This window comes from Aythya ferina (assembly GCF_964211825.1).
Source record: "Aythya ferina genome assembly, chromosome: 2".
In the NCBI taxonomy this organism is placed as follows: Eukaryota; Metazoa; Chordata; class Aves; order Anseriformes; family Anatidae; genus Aythya; species Aythya ferina.
This window is the reverse complement of record NC_140297.1, coordinates 5,532,248-5,548,223: the sequence shown is the minus strand read 5'-3', so window position 1 is coordinate 5,548,223 and position 15,976 is coordinate 5,532,248. Positions and strand designations below refer to the sequence as shown.

General features: G+C 51.8%; 1 protein-coding gene across 1 annotated transcript in view; it reads right to left on the bottom strand.

Moving 5' to 3' along the window:
• OXSR1 (oxidative stress responsive kinase 1) overlaps positions 1 to 15,976 on the bottom strand; it is a 63,569-nt gene that overhangs the window by 46,705 nt on the left and 888 nt on the right. Inside the window, exons 2-3 of the mRNA XM_084511130.1 lie at positions 8,129 to 8,241; positions 1,980 to 2,088 (exon numbers count right to left, since the gene is read on the bottom strand). Coding sequence (XP_084367256.1) covers positions 1,980 to 2,088; positions 8,129 to 8,241 — 222 coding nt within the window. The remainder of the gene's footprint in view (positions 1 to 1,979; positions 2,089 to 8,128; positions 8,242 to 15,976) is intronic.

The window sequence follows — 15,976 nt, the reverse complement described above, 5'->3', positions numbered from 1 at the left end:
GTGAGATTTGGTAGGGCTGCTTTACAGCAGTACCGCGTTTAGGGCCAAATGTGCACAGGGGTCAAACCCCCGCTGTATAATGCAGATGCCTGTTCAAGGTGACTCGCCCTGACAGCCATTTCGCACCACCAAGAGGTTGGTGCTGAAGCTCTGGTTATTCCCCAGCAATTTTCCAGTCTGCCCTTTACCTTTCTGGGCCATCTTTTCATTATCAAGGCACCAGAGTCTGATTTTTTTTTTTTTTCCAGCTACACCCAAAAAAAGAAAGACAGAAAAGTGAGGGCAAGCAGAAGCAACGTTTGGAGGATCAAGGATGAGCCTAACCCCGACTTGGTTCCAACATTAAACCACTATGAAAACGTTGCACATTTTCTTCAAGGAGGCCATGAATCCTCCTGAAAAAGGTCAAGAACGTTGCTGCCGTCTGTCCTGCACCCCTAAAATGTTGGGAAACTTTTCATGTTGGGAAAGCTTTCCCCCGTAGACACTTCCTATACCAAAATTATTTGCACTGAATTGGCAAGGGATTCGTTTCTGCACACAACCAGCGATCCTATCCTTAACGACCCGCCCGTTAAGGGTCCCTCCAAGGAAAGAGGAGGTATTGCTTCATGACACACGAGCACATGGGTCTTAATAAAGCCTTTAAAAAAGGCTCAAGCTAGCATGAAATCCGACCGCCCCCAGGAGAACTGGGGAGTTTTCTAAAGAAGATCCTGAAAGCTGCCTGTTTTCTGGTCATTAGCGAGCTCTCGTGGAAGAAGCCAACAGGTTGAGCCAGATTTTTCCACATCAGCATCTGGCATTTTACAGCCTACGATATTAAGCCAAGAGCAGAGAAGCCAAGAAGGTTTTTTAAAAAGGCAAGAAAACGATTTTTTCAGCTTTCAATGCCTTTTCACTACGGTGCCAGGAAAATCAAGCCTCCTCAAGACAGGCCTAAGGTTTAGCAACAGTCCTCAGTTGTCATCCAGAACCCGAATCTCTTTCTTTTCTCTACGGCAACTTAAACATGAAGTCTGGAAAATACTATGAGATCAAATTAGGCAATAATGATAGAGAAAATGTAAAAACTTCTTTTCTTTCTCTCAAAAAAAGCTGTTTCTACAGCAGCTGAGTCAATAAATCCGGGAAGGGGAATGTTTCCCTGGCTCTGGCAGTTTGAAACTGCCCCAAGCACTCGCAGTTATTTTGTCACCCAGAACTAGTGGCAGGTAACCCAGCTCTGAGGAATGAGACAACACAAATCAAGCTGCTCCTACCCTGATCTTCTCCTCCCTTCGTAACACACTGGCATCACAGGGGCAGTTCTGCTGGCAATCCAGGTGATTTAAATTCCTCACAAGGGCAGCCAACGTGTAAATAAGTTAAATCAATAGACTGAATGGTTGCCTCCGAGCTCCAGGTGAGAAAAGGTCAGGCCCTCAGCCCTGCAAAAGGAGTTGCAAACATCACAGTCCCCACTGGAAACGTGGGAACTGGTGGGCTCAGTCACATACCTCTCTAGTCCAAAACTTTATTCTAGGCTTTTGGAGCAAAGTGAAGAAGCTTTTGTAAATGTGATCCAAGAAACACCACTTCAGATCCATCAGATGAGAAGACACAGGTCAGATTTTTAATTTTTTGCATTTCTTTTTAAGTTTGGGATGGTTTCAACTGCTGCATCTGTACCTGAGTTTCTCCTGTCACTGTCTGAAGTCACATCCTCCCAAATACTCAAGTGAGTCACTCAGCAAACACATACAAAACACCATCAAATATGCAAAGCAGGCGCTAAAACAAGCTACCAGTCATGCAGTTAGGCATTACTACCGGTGTACATAAAATGAAAAGCTGTTTCTGAGCCAAATGGGTTGAAGTTGAGCATTATCATTCAAGCGTGTTAACTCCCAAGGAGGAGGGAAGCCTGGGAGGGAGACGAGAGCACGCCAGCCAAGTTGTGACGTCGTTTTATAGGGTCTGTAAATGGGATCACTCACCTCCACTGAGCAACTTCATCACCAGCCAAAGCTCGTCCTTCACCACGAAGGAGGTGTAGTAAGATACGATGTTGGGGTGATGGCACTGACTCATCGCTTGAATTTCTTTCTGCGGAGAAAAACAGAGCATTAGCAGCTGGACTCGAGGGGTTTCATTCCGTGGGTACAGAAAATAGCTCCCTCGAGACACGGTGTCTGATAGAGGGTGAGAAGGAAAAGGCTACGAGGGAGCTACCCACAGACAAATCCAGAAGTGCTCCTAGCACTCAGCCTGCACCATGCTAGGGCTCAAAGATATTTTAGGATGCTCTACCTGTCTCTGTCTGGCTAGCAGAAGGCAAGAAGTGACAGAAATCCCCTTGGCAAAGGCAATAAAATGCTCTCCCACCAAGCACCTGCTTCCAGCTGCAGCAGGCTTCAGCTGAAGATTTTACCCACGAGGTTCATGCCGCCACCTCCTCTCAGTGAGCCACTACACACCAGGTGTCACCAGCTGAAGGCTATCCTATAGAAAGGGAAATACTGGCCTCTGGGAAGGAAAAAAAAGAGTCTCTCATCCCTAATGTCTCTCCCCAGCATGAAAGCAGACGGCTCGGCTCCGTTGGGTTGAGGGCACAAAGGACAGGTCCTGTTTTTGTTGTAGGGGAAGAAGAGGAAAACAGCCTGAGATCACAAAGTGCTTGGCTACTCCTGATGGAGCACAATGTGAAGTGCTCTCGGATATGAAATTGCTCGAGTTTTGACCGTGCTTATTCATAGATTTTGTTATGGGGTAAGGGTTGAGGTTTTCCAAGGTACAGGGGAACAATATCCCAGAAAACTGACCGAGTTTTCATTATTCAGGTACAAATAACCACCATGGACAGAAAGCCTCCCAGTTTCTTGGTTTCCCCTATCAAAAGCCATCCTTTGGGCCAAGGCTGGCACCCCACAAGGGGAAGAAGGAGAAAAAGGTCCCCCCACAGCCCTGCCCTCATCCTTTCCTCCCTAAGCACAAAGCTCCCTGCCACCAAAGCTCCAGGGGAAGCTCTGCCCACGCCTCACGTTCCTCTCGACCTGCTCTCGCTGGAGCTGGATGATCTTTAAGGTCCTCTCCAACCCAAGCCATGGGTCTGTGGGGTTAAGGCAGCCCCACAAACACGTTCATGGAGACCTTCTCCAATTTACCGCTGCTTTTCAAGGAGCAAATGAGGAATTGGTTCCTCTTCCAGCTCCTCCAGGAGCACCTCCAGCTTTCCAGGACGCCCCAATAAGCTGATTCTTCTACACAAGGAGGGATGTTTGAAGAGCTGTGGAGTTGCAGGTCATTGATCTCACACCGTTGACTGAAAACCACTCTGTGAAACTAAATACAGCCTGAAATGAAACCTAGCTTCCAGTTTCTGCCTGGGGATGGAGGAGAAGCAGGGAGGTGGACAAGCACTACGTCCACTGCATGACCTCCCCTTTACACAGCCTCTCCCAAAGGCAGCTCATTTAAATTCACTCGTTTAACCTGAGATCATTTGGGGTTTGCTCTGAGAACTGGGCTGAGCCCCTAGTTAAGGGATCCACGAACCTGCCCCAGCTTTTGTCCTTCCCCCTGGAATTAGCTCTTGATGTAAGGCTTTCAATTAATTGTAAAGCTTTTTTTAAGAAACACACAAGTAAATCCAGGTGCCTAACCTCTCTCTGACAATTAAAAGATAAATAAAAAGTGCACAAATGACACCAGAATAAAAAAAAAAAAGAGGTGGAAAGAAGCAAGTGGGATGTGGCTTTGTGAAGTCTTCCCATCAGGCAGCCCTTCCACAAAGCCACCATTCTCAGAAAGGCTCCAGAGGAGCTGGTTTTAATCTTTCCTCAGTTAGACCTCAAAATATTTTGAGCTGACTCCCTGGGAGATCAAGCAAATCGTACAAAAAGCCACACGCAAACATTCCCTGTTTTCTATCTGTTAGCATATCCCGTCGGAATCCAGGAGCCAGCGAGGCAAGGTCTGGCCCGAGCTTCTTTAACAGCCTCGATCTGGCTCGGGTCTCTGCCATCGGGGCAGCTCTTCGCAGGGATCCTGTGTCACTTTATTCCTATTTTATTGTTCTCCAAGAATTTCCTCTCCTGCACGTTACCAAACGCTGCTCCCCGGGCTGGAAACAACAGTTGGAAGAAAAAAAAAAGCTTGTGTTTGTCACGTGCTGCAGTGCACAAAGGGGGGTTGCTGTGGTTGCTGGTATTTATTTTCCCTTTTCGCAGCTCTGTGCCAAAACACCGCCAGCTCAGGGCTGTGTAGCAGTGGCGGGGTTGAACCATTCCTTGCACGGCTCTGATCAGTAACTCCAGCCCAGCCCACAGCGTCCAGTGCTCCCCCGTTATTAAATCCTTCCTTATCTGTACAATTCAAACGCAGGGGTGAAAAATCTGGCTTTATTTAGTTGTGCTTCCTACACGTTGACGCAGCACGGATGCTGCCTGCTCGCACGTGGGTACCTGCAACTTCCCAGGAAGCTGCTGGTTTGGTTATCCTGGCTGAAGGCAACCACAACCCAAAAAAAAGATGGGGTTGGGAGGGAAAAATCAAAGCAGGGCAGATGCAATCTCCTCGAAAACACCAAGCGGTGCTCGAGCTGTGGGTGGCAAACACTTGCTTTAAGCGAAACTCCAAGGGTTTAGTTCAAAGAGTGTAAGTTCAAGAATATTGATTTATTTCTGTTTTTAAATATCAGGGTAAAAAAGCTGAATTCTTCTGCTGCAATCACCTTAAGAACAATTATTTGAAGGTGATGAGGAAAAAGGACAGAGCTCAAAATGAGAGATTCCAACCCAGCTGCCATGCCCAGTTCACCTCCACACCTCAGGACATGGAGATTGGGACTAAAAAGGGACACCAGTGGGAAACGTTGCAGGTACACAACAATCCTGAAAGGGGCAAGAAGTCTTCGTAGAGGAATTAACCTCAGGTGATGGGAACAAACGACCCCTGTGTGAAACGTGCAACACGGCGCCTCAAATCACCACGCAGAGGCTGTGTTCCACGGGGGACTCCCTGGCACTGACACCTGGGGACTCGTTTTCCCCTTTTGTGATGGCAATTCCTGTCAGATGCCACGGGTGAAACATCTGTCCTGCTCCAGCAGCCCGCTCCTTTGTTCCCACCGACCTTATGGTCGGCTTAATCCACTTGTAGGAGCTGCTGGCAGATCAAAGCCACTTCGATATCCCGGCCGAGTCTTCAAAAGAAGGTGTAAAACCCCGTAACCAGCACTTACAGAATCATCTGCCCAGAGGGGAGACTCCTGCCGAAGCCCGGGCAGTTAACAGTTGGCTCAGGCCTTAAACCAGGGGAGTTCCTAATCCTGCTTTAAATCCCATCTCATTTAACCTCCTCGACTAGGAGGTTGATTTCTTTAATCTCACGCCATGTTTGATCTCCGGATTGCTGGCAGCGAGCTCCCCGGGTCAATCCCCCGAAATTCAAGAGGACATTTCCTCCTGCTGGAGTCCCCTCGGCACCCCGAGATGAACCCGCGGCAGTAACCGAGACATCGTGCAGGGTTTGCAAAGGTTACCCCGACCCACGCTGCTTCTGAAGCACTCTAGGGGAAAAAAAATAAGCATTTTAAGTGCAATTTTCCCTTTTCTGTGCCACGGGTTGATGGCCGGGCAGTGCTGTAACACAAGAGCATTGATTTAGTGCCTGGGGGACAGAGCGAAGTTTCCCGTAAGCTGGCTGGCGTGCTCAGCCATCCCCAGAGCACCAGAAGGATAATGGATCTAATGAAAGCCCGAATTCGTGCTTTTAGCAGGGTTAGGGGAGAGGAGAAAGCACGTGGAGAGCATAATATGCTCCAGTATGGACCCAGCTATTTCTCTTCGCACTCACCTCTCAAAAACACCATTCTCTGCAAGGACTCAGTCATATTTAGGGGTTTTGGAGACAAAATCTTGCAATGACAAGCGGTTGCTCAAAAAAAGGTAATTAACCTGATCTGGGAAACTGCCACAAAGGGAGATGACGAGACTGAAAGCCTTCAGAGTACCCTAAAGAAGCAGCGAATGCAGAGGCAAGATTAAAAAAATCGAGAAGGTAACACACAGGAGGGAGATGAGTTTCCATCCTTTTGGCTCTTGCACTAAGAAACGCCGTCCAACACACTGAAAAACTCAGAAGAAGCCAAGGGAAAGCATTTTTTCCACAAAACACCCCTGCCTTGCTGACCCCAGGAAGCTCCTGCAGCTCCACAACACCCTTCTCCCCAGCCCTCCACGATTTAAGTCTCCAGAACTGCCTTTTGAAGATGTTTTCAAAAATCATTACGAGATCAGCTTCAATCTGGATAAATCGGAGCTCAGCTGTTGCATGTCCAAACGGGAACTTGTTTGGGGAGAGATTTTCCCCAAATGCTCAGAGCTTGATTCTTGTACTTTCCTCTGAAATAGCGGTCTCTTCCAACCTAGAAATTCGGTGATTCTGTGATTTACTGACTGCAGGTAGAGGAAGAGCTCAAAACCCTGCCCTCACCCCAGGCACTAAGAAGCACGATGTGGAGCTGTAAACGTCCACCTTTACAAGAGGCCTACAAAGAAGCCTGCAGAAGGAGCCACGCTCTCTGGTCCCAGAATTGGGAACTCGGACCTGGTGAGAGCCATTCAGTGCAGTCCTGCCCCTAACAGGAAAAATCCTGGTGAGGAAGGGGACAGCTAGAGACTGAAAACAGGCAATTAGTTATCTAAAATGCCATGGTGAGTCTTCGTAGCATCACTTTCTGAACCTAACCCCTTTTAGTTGGAACTGGCAATGACTCCAAGGCCGACAATCTCAATTAAATCTCCCGATGACACAGTTGGGTTTACCACCAAGGCACAGCAGCAAGGACGAACCACAGAAAAGTCTTGAAGAGCACCAAGGGATGGCATCGGGACAGAAAGGCCCACTGGGAAAAAGGAAGGGAGCCCAAACTCTAGCGAGAGCAGCAAGAGGATGTGACCGCAGGACATCTGAAGAGTCCTACACACGGCTCTTCACAGGCACACTAAAAGGTGACAGCTGGAAGGGAGCCTTTCCTCTCTGCAGGAGTATTTGCTGATATCTACAGCGATAAAAACAGCGTTAGTCACTAGATGGGAACTGGAGCCGTGGTTTAAGTGACTTGCTGAGGATTAGAGCTGAGCAGAGCTGCCTCTCTCTGTTCTGCTTTCTCATTGCACCTGGGTTAACGCGACAGGAACTGCCAGGATGCAGGCAGAAAGATGGAAAGGGTTAAAAAAAAAGATCCTAGCGAGCTGCTTTAAAAGGAGAGGTGACACAAGACCGCTCCCTGCCTCTCCTCAGACCCTGCCCTCAGTATTTACGTTGGGAAGTTTTTATTCCAGGCGCCTCTCTCAGCTCTGGGGGGGACACCTCACGCTCAGGGGAATGCCCCCGTGCCTGGCTTCAACTCAGGGGCCTTCCGCATGCAGGGCGAACGCGGCAGCTGCTGCTCCCACACGCAGCAAAGCAGCAAACAAATCCCATCAACATCCGAGCCAGATAACAAAAAGCGAATTTTGGTTTCCATGGCTACCTGCCCGAAGCTGTTTCCCATTGAGAAAAATCTTCAGAGGCACACATCAGAGGGAAATCACAGAGCTGCAGCTCCGGAGGAGCCCACCTCCTGTCCCCAGCTCGGGATGAGGGAGGGTTTCCACGCAGCCTGCAGCACAGCAGAGCGATCCCTTAGCTGGCATCGGTCCCATACCCAGATTAAGAGCAAGAGCTCGTTTATTCAGGCTCTCTCTGTACAGGTGAAGGATAAAAATGCAAAGAACTGAAGGAACGGGGGAGAAAGCAAAACCACTCCCCTAAATTCTGAAGCTTCTCCAGGCACACAGCTTTTGATCCCCCTCAAACCACAGAGCTCTCATACAGGCAGCTGAGCTTAACCCTTGCACGTTAATTCCGCTCAAAACAAAGGGATCACACAGAGCGCTCGGCTCCAAACAATACCCTGAAGTTCTCCAACAATTGATCTTTTTAACGTTTTCTTCAGCGCTGTGTCCCACAGCCAGCAGCTGAACTGCCTCTGGTGCAAGCAGCCGGGTTCTCTCCCAGCACCGCGAGGAGGGATGCGAAAAGGTGCTGGGCGAGCAGAGCTGACTGAAATAAAACCCGCGGGGCCATCGCGGCTGCATACCAGGAGCTCGTCCATGCTGGTCTGACACTTCTCCAGATTGATCCGTTTAATCGCGACCTTCTCCTTCTTTGGAGCACAGAAGGCTGCCTGCACCACTGCGGTCGCTCCGCTCCCTGTAGGGGAAAAAAAAAAGAAAGAAAAAGGGTTAACATCACCTGATGGGACTTGTGAGGCAAGGAAGGGAAGGCAGACAACAAAAACTACAAGTGCCAGTCGCTAAAGGCAGCAGCAAGGTAAAAACCAAGCAAATCCCACCCCTAAAAACTGCCCCCTTCGGGTCCATGCAGCTCAAGGAGCTGTGGCAAAGAGCTGGGCTCGCACAACCCACCACGTGGACCTTCCCGAGGGCTCAGCACAGCCATAAAACAAGCCGGCAGCTCGCTCCTAACAAAGGGCTGATTCTTCCAGCGGGCTTTGAAAAAGGCCGCCGAGGTCACCCGGACTTTTAACCTGATGTGTTCGCCCCCAGTGTCGGAACAAGGCACAGCCTCGGCTCCCAGCGCTTAATGAGATTTTTGGCATAGTTTCGTGCCCTAATTGCTCTCCTGGTCTCCCCTCATTGTATGCAGGGGCACGAGGCGAGCTTCATTCAGTTGGGCTCCTGCTCTCCCGTGGCAGCTCAACACCTCGCTTCTCGGGATGTGAAGCAGGCGAAGAAGCTCTGAAATCAAACCTCTGGGCAAGATCCCGTCCTTCAGGATCAGAGAGCACCCAACTGCTTTTGGACCTGCCTTTATGAGCCTCCAGAAACAGCTGCAGCGTTCGCATCATTTCTATCCCAGGCATAACTCTCAGACCCGTTTGGGTTGATGAGGGAGATGAGAAGAGCTATTCAGCATTTTGGCACAAACCGCCCCATTTGGGAGCTTCTCAGCACTATAAAACCTCCTGATCCTGCAGGACGGGCCAAGCACAGTGTTTTTGCAAAGAATCCTTTTCCTACATGCAGATAAACCAGGGGTGAAAGCCGGCAAGCCCCAAACAAAGGGCACTGAAGCTGCCTGCAGCAGCTCTCGGTCACTTCTGCACAAAAGTCACACCAAAACCCATCACACCCGAGCGCCAGGCAGGGGAAAGAACCTGACATCCAGCCCTAAAGCATCAAGAAAAACTGCTCCGTCCAAAAGAAACGACAAAAGCTCCGACTTTGGTACCCAAATCCCACAGGAAACCCTCCTGGGCACAGGGCAGGGAGGATTCCCAGCTCGAGGCTCCCCCCGAATCCGATCGCCACCTGCTCTCCCCGCTCCTCCCCCCTTCTCCAGCTCGTTCCTCATTTCTTTCAGCTCCTCTCCGGCGCTTAATTAGAGAGAAACAATGAGATCTCCAAAGCCTCCCAGGCGAGGATTAAACCAGGCTGCAGCAGGACGTGCCACCAGCAAGCTGCTCTTCAGGAGCCGCACACAAAGAGGGGGAAGCGTGGAAACCCCAAAGGGCACAGAAACAGCCACGGGGCCACCGAAGGGTTTGCGGCCCTAAAATTTGTTTAGGAAATCAGAGGGGGGAAGAAGCGAAGCTGCAGCAAGGTTGTGAATGGGAACAAGCAGGGATGCAGAGGATGCTGACGGAGGGGAGGAGGAAAATGCCTGGCAAGGAAGTTTCTGTGAGTTTTGGGGGCAGGTAACAAGCACGTGGGGGAAGGAGGGAGGAGAAGCGGTTCCCCACCTGCTGGGTGGATAAAGAAACCCTACAAAGGCAGTGTTATAGGGTGGCACAGCTCAGGCAAAGCAACTCTCCCTGCAGATGCTGCCTGAAAGGCACTAGGTCAGGGGAAAGGAAAAGGAGAGAAAGGGAAGAGACCCCAAGGGGTTTTAGGGTTTGTTTAATGCCCCCCGCTTCTGCCCCCATAGGCTCTCGGCTCCAGTCCCAAGCCCTGGGGTAGCAGCTGCCAAATTCTTCCCGGAGAGGGTCACGACCTGCTTTAGGAAGCGCTGCGAGGGAGGAAGGCGTGCCCTTCCCAGCCCTTCTCATGTTTCTGGGTGCTTTGGGAACTAACCCCAACTTCTGACAGAATGAAAACAACCCAAACCTCCCAAGGATCGCCGCTGAAGCCCCGTTTCCCCGGGCCAGACATCTCAGGGCCCGTGCTCGAGCCCAAATTCTCCTTTAGGACTGCTCAGACACAAAGCCTCGGGTGATTTAGGGGTCTTCACGGCTGCCCAGGAGCTGCAGCCACATCCCTGGATGTCTCCTCACACCAAGCTCTGAAGCCACCTCCCCGCTGCAGAAGGGATGATCTAACCCTTCTGAAGGGGAAATTCAGCTGGTTTTGCTCTGTGCCTGCTTGGAAATCCCGCAGGGCCCTAAGGCAGCAATCCACAGCTGAGAGATAACCGAAAAAAAAACCCTACAAAAGCCCCAGAGCAAAGGGAGCTCCTCTCCCACAGCCCCGCGGGGACCCGGTGAGCCCTCCTGCAGCAGGGGAAAGAGGTCAAACGGGGGGAAAGAAACAGTTCATCCAGAGAAAGGAAGAAATAAATCATCTCTAAATCACCTATCACAGCACAGAAGCTTAAGGAAAATGAACAGACAGCAGCGGATTTAACACAAGCGTTGCGAGGGAGCCAATTTTAGGGTTTGTATTGGGGGGTGGAGGAAAACCAGCAAGCCCCAGGGATTATATATATTTATATGTATATCCCAGCACGTTATATAGAGTGAGATACAGAGAGATCTACCTAACAGCGTTCACCTAGGAAGGATTTCCCTCTAAAACACAATTCCACGTTTTCCTAAAGCTCGGGAAATCTCCCCATGGGTACCTGCAGCAGGTAGCTCACCCCCCAGCACTAATCCTGCCCAAAGAACTCCACAAAACGAGAAGCAGCTTTCCCAAACCCGCCTGTAACACAAAAAACAGCCCAAATATCGGAACGGGGTGCAAAGTTGCTGCCTGCAAACCCCTCACCGAGCCCCTCTGCTCCTCGATTCCACCGCTGAGCACACACAAAAAAAAAAAAGCACCACAAGGAGCCCAGGCCATTTGGGGAACCACCTCGGGCCCCTTTCCCCAGCCCAGCAACTCCAGGAAGCAGCAGGAGACAGATTTCATTTTGCAGGCAAGGTGTTCACCCCAAGATGAAGCTTCTCATCTTGAATTCACGAGGTTTCAGCCAGCAGGAGAGCCCAACGTCCTGCTGCCTGCCTGGAGCTGGAGACACCCGAAATGAGGAGCGCTGCTACCTGCCCCGCTCACCTCAGCGGGTCCCAGCTGGTTTTCTTTACGAAGAATATTCTGCAGGTGCTCTCCCTCTTCAAAATTCCCTTTTCTACTGCTCTCCGCACCCTTTTCAGAACTCAGAGAGCTGGAATTAACCCTGGATCCCACGAAAACGGATTTACAATCCACCAAAGACCAGAAATGAGCATGAGCCTTAAACCTGACCTGGGACAAAAGGCAACCCAAAGTTTCCCACGTGGGCAGAGGCCACCCCAGCTCTCCACGCTCCCATCTCCCCAGCAGAGTCCTCGCTGGGGTTCCCAAGGGCCAAGTTCCACCCGCAGCGTTCAGTTCCCCCTCCTCTTAAAAAAAAAACACAGCAGCTCTTGACAGAAAACGGATGAAAATTGAAGGTTGGCGAGGAACAAAAATCTTCCCAGGAGCTTCTCTGTACCCAGCAGAAAGGCGTTCTGATTTGGCCAAGCCATGAGGTGCTCCCCATGCTGCTCCACGAGCACGCAGGATAAAACTTTAATGGACGTACGGAGGGCAGCTCCAGCTAATTTGGTGAGAAAGTGAATCAGCGCTCTGGCTTTCCTCTGATTTCACTCGCAGATGGGATTTGTGAGGCTTTTAGGGCTTGCTGAAGACAGCCATTCCCCACAGACCTGAAGGGGTCTAAAAAAACCCTAGCAAGGCGAGTTAGATCCTGGTTTGGTAGGGGTCGATGCATAACCAAGTGGGGTTTTTTTTTGCAGTGTGGAATTTCTCTTGCTTGCACACCAAAAAAAAAAACTGTTCAGCAAAAAAGTCTGCGCGCGGTGACTCACATCAGGAAACAATGATCCTCGAGAACCTTGGGGAGTGGTGCAAGAAACGGCTCCAAAAAAACGTTGCTGGATGTCGTAGCTATTGTGTACAGGGGGAAAAAATACGGGATCCTTTCGTTTTATGCTTAGGATCACCGCAGATCCCCACCTGCCTGCATTACCTGGGTAGGAACGAGGGATACGAAGCCTGGGTTGGCTGACCCAAGAACCCCATTAGCGGTCTTTGACTTCATCCACCAGAGTGCCACGTGTCTCCCACTGAAGTGTGACCCCATAAAGACCCCGCAGTGGGTCTGAGCTGTGCCTCCAGGCCTCCCCCTGCCTCCAGGCAAGACGCTGGGAGCTCCGTTCACCAGAAACATCCCCTCTGTGCTCCTCCAGGTGAAGTCCCGGGAAGCCAGGCTCCATCATCACATCTCAGCAGGACGACAGGCAAGACTCATCTGGAAGGTGCAGGATCCCAATATTTTGGGGATTTTGTAACACTGGGTTCCAGGGCTCGGCAGCAAAGCTCTCCGACGAACGCCCCATTAGCATGTCTGTGGCTGAATTCGCTGCTGCGGAGATTTCCGACAGGTATCGTCCATGTGAAGGGAAATCTTCCAAGATGATTTGCCCCAAAATGCAGTTTTTTAAGTAATTTGCTAACTCAATTAGCACCCAGCACCGCTGCCTGTCAGGAGAAAAGATTTTCTCTCCAGCCACCAGCTTGGCGGGCCTGGTTTGCCAGCTCTCAGCGAGATTTTTGGGTTAAAGCGAAGCTGTTTAAATGCTTTTTGGGCGCTGAACGTTTGAATTGGCGCTGGAAGCAGCTGCCACACGGAAAGCAGCCCCGGGGAAGTGCGAATTGCTGCCCCGTGGAACACCCTGTATGGGTTTTTTTCCCCCTTAATGCCCCAGAAGAGCTGAGAACAGCAGGAAGGCTGCCACGCTGCTTCCCTAATACCACGTGCTCCTTGCAGGCAGCCTCCTGCACCCACATTTGTCATTTTTGGTCCTTTTTGTGGCCTCCGCCTGCTTCCCTGGGCGTTTTATCCCGCCGTGGGATCCACGAGCACACAGCAGAGGCAGCACACGGGGCGCACACACCCCCTGCTTTCGCTTCCCAGGGGAGTGCCACAGCTCGGCCGGTATCAAAGGTCTCGGAGGAAGGAGAGGTGCCAAGGAGGGGAAGGGAAGGCGGGGGGGGGATGTCCAGAATTGATTTTACGTCAGCTTTAACTTCATTCAGAACGAAAAAAAAGGCTTCTCCACCAGCTTTAAGTGGAAGAAGTTGACGGCGAGCACGCGGAGCCGGCATCTCGGTGACTTCACCCCCCTGAACGTGCCGCAGGAACCCATTTGCCTGGCCGGGCTCGGGGAGGAGGAGCGGGAAGCCACGAGGAAACGCTAAACCAAAACAGATGGCACGCAGACCGAAGCCTGAGCGCTCGGTTTAGCTTGCAGGCAGTTGTGTTTTACAGACAGCTCCACGTTTTCTTGAATGGGTGTAAAGCAGGCGTAGGGGGTGTCAGTGCGGGAGGCAGCTCCCGAGCACCAGGCGACCACGGGTAGGTTGGTAAAATCTCCGCTCCCCCAAATTTTAGCTCTACGTACCTGTAAAAGAAAGCTGCTCCCACGTGTGTGCTCACCTGTACTGCTTGGGGAAACCCCGGCTGGAAAACTAAACCTTAAATTGAGCTCACAGACAAAAGCCAACTACAGCCATTAAAAAAAAAACTAATTATTTAGCGAGTCTTTGCTTCAAATTTTTCAATTTCAGCTGGATTTCTGCGGGGAGAAGCAGCTCCCACCACATCTGCTCGCCCAGCCTGCGCAGGAATCTGTCGGGGGAGAAAGGGCGCAGGAACAGAGCAAGGGAGATTCCCCCCTGCTCCTTTATCTCCTGCTTCCAGCTCTGTTGCAGCCCTTTTGGAAGCCGAAGGCCGGCTCTGATCCTGGGCACCGGGAGGGATTGAAGCCTCGGGAGGCCGCTCGGCAGCTGCTCCCCACCACCAAGGGGGCAGAACAACCACGGCCATTAATCCGTACCTCTGTAACGGCGTGAGTCACCTCTGCTGCTGAGCAATAAGGTGATTTTTTTTCTTGGTATCAGCCCGAATGAGGAGGGCAGGTTTGCAGGAGTTCCCTCTGCAGCTAGGAAACGTGCTCCTTTATTCCCGCACCGCACAGCGCGGGGCCCTCCGCGCTACAGGACAGCCCCACGGCGCCGTTTTCAGGCAGAACGAACCCAAATTAAGGAATTTAACTGCACGTGGATTGCTTTTTTTTTTTTTTCCTGATGTGGGAAAAAGCCTGAGCTGGTAACCCCCCGAACGCTGTGCTCTCAGCTTCAGGAGACATTGTTCACCAGGAAACAAGTGAAATCCTTTAAAAGCACCGGCGCGAGGTTCGGCCCTTCCCACGCCGGGTCCTCCCTTTGTTCCCTGCCGAAATACTTTTACGGCTCTGCAGGAGTGAAGGGAGCTCAGAAACCTCCCCCCGAGGCTTCCAGGGGCCGCGGAGCAGCCCAGCTCGGTGACATTTTGTCCCACAAATCGCAGCCGTGCTGGGAAGCTGGCGTCACATCTCCATCCAGGCCGCTGGCAGGCACGGCGATGTTTGAAGTGAGTGAAAGGAGGGGGGGGGGGGGGAGAGGCGGGGATGGCGGAGTTAAAAAGAGAAACCAGATGTCTGCAATCCGCACGGCGCGCCCCAGCGGGGCGGCACGAGCCTTCAACGAGGGGATGACATCCCAAAAGTCACCCCACGGGACAGGGGAAGGGACAAAACGCTCCTGGCCCCGCTGCTGCCCAAGCTCGGGGCACGACCGCGGGGGCTGTGAGTGCTACGTCCTCCTCGTAACGGTGTGGGGCTGTAGGATGGGTGTTTTGGGCTGTAAAATGTGAGTTTGGGGACTGTAGGATTTGCATTTTGGGGCTGTAGGACATGCTTCTCCTGCAGTGAGCGCTCCTAGGAGCAGAAGGGCATTTCTACCCCTTCTGTTCCCATCCCACTCTGCCCCCCAGCTACAAAGAGGCAGCTCAGCTCGCCCAGCCTTGCACACCGAACCCCAAATCCCCTCTTTGTGCTACCAGAGCACCCTTTATGCCATTTTGATGCATCCTACATGCAGGGACCGGTCCCTTTCCTGGGGATCTGGGAGCCTGGCGGTGTATCAACCCCCTCCTGTGGGGGAAAAGCCACGCTAAAAATTAACCTCTTGCCTAGGAGCCAGGAGAGCAGCAGGAGAGGCACCGACCTCACGCTCACCTGTGGCACCACCTCGGCCGGCTCACATCCCGGCCCTAAAGCCATTTATCCCTCAAACAACCCCCTAATTAAGCAGTTGGGGCAGGTGGGGGGGCCCTCCGGTAACCAGAAGGGAAAAGAGAGCAGGAAAAAAGAAAAAAATAAAAAAGATTTAATGGAGAGCAAGGGCTGAGGCCTCGAGACGAGAGGACAATGAATGGAAAGGCAGAGCGGCAGCACAACGAGGCTGGATGGTGGCAGCACAAAAATCCCACCCCACATCCCCCGATGGGACCACGGGGTTGGGGGGGGGCAGGAGGCGTCCCCCAAAATGAACGGGGCTGCTCGGGAAGGGGAAATGTGGAGTTTCCTTCCAAGGAAGCCCTCAGGAAGGATGTGGGCAGGAGATGGGGGGGAGGGAACACCCCCTTCACAGCCACATGCGGGGAAGGGGGGCACGGGATGCCCCTAAAAGGGGGGTGGTGAGCCCGCAGGGCACCCCCTGACCCCAAATCCACATTGTGGTGAACCAGGAGGGGGTGCAGATCCCCCAAAAAACCCTCCCCATATTGCAATGAGGGGCAAACCCCATAGACCACATCTCCCTGACAGGAGGGGGCATCCTCA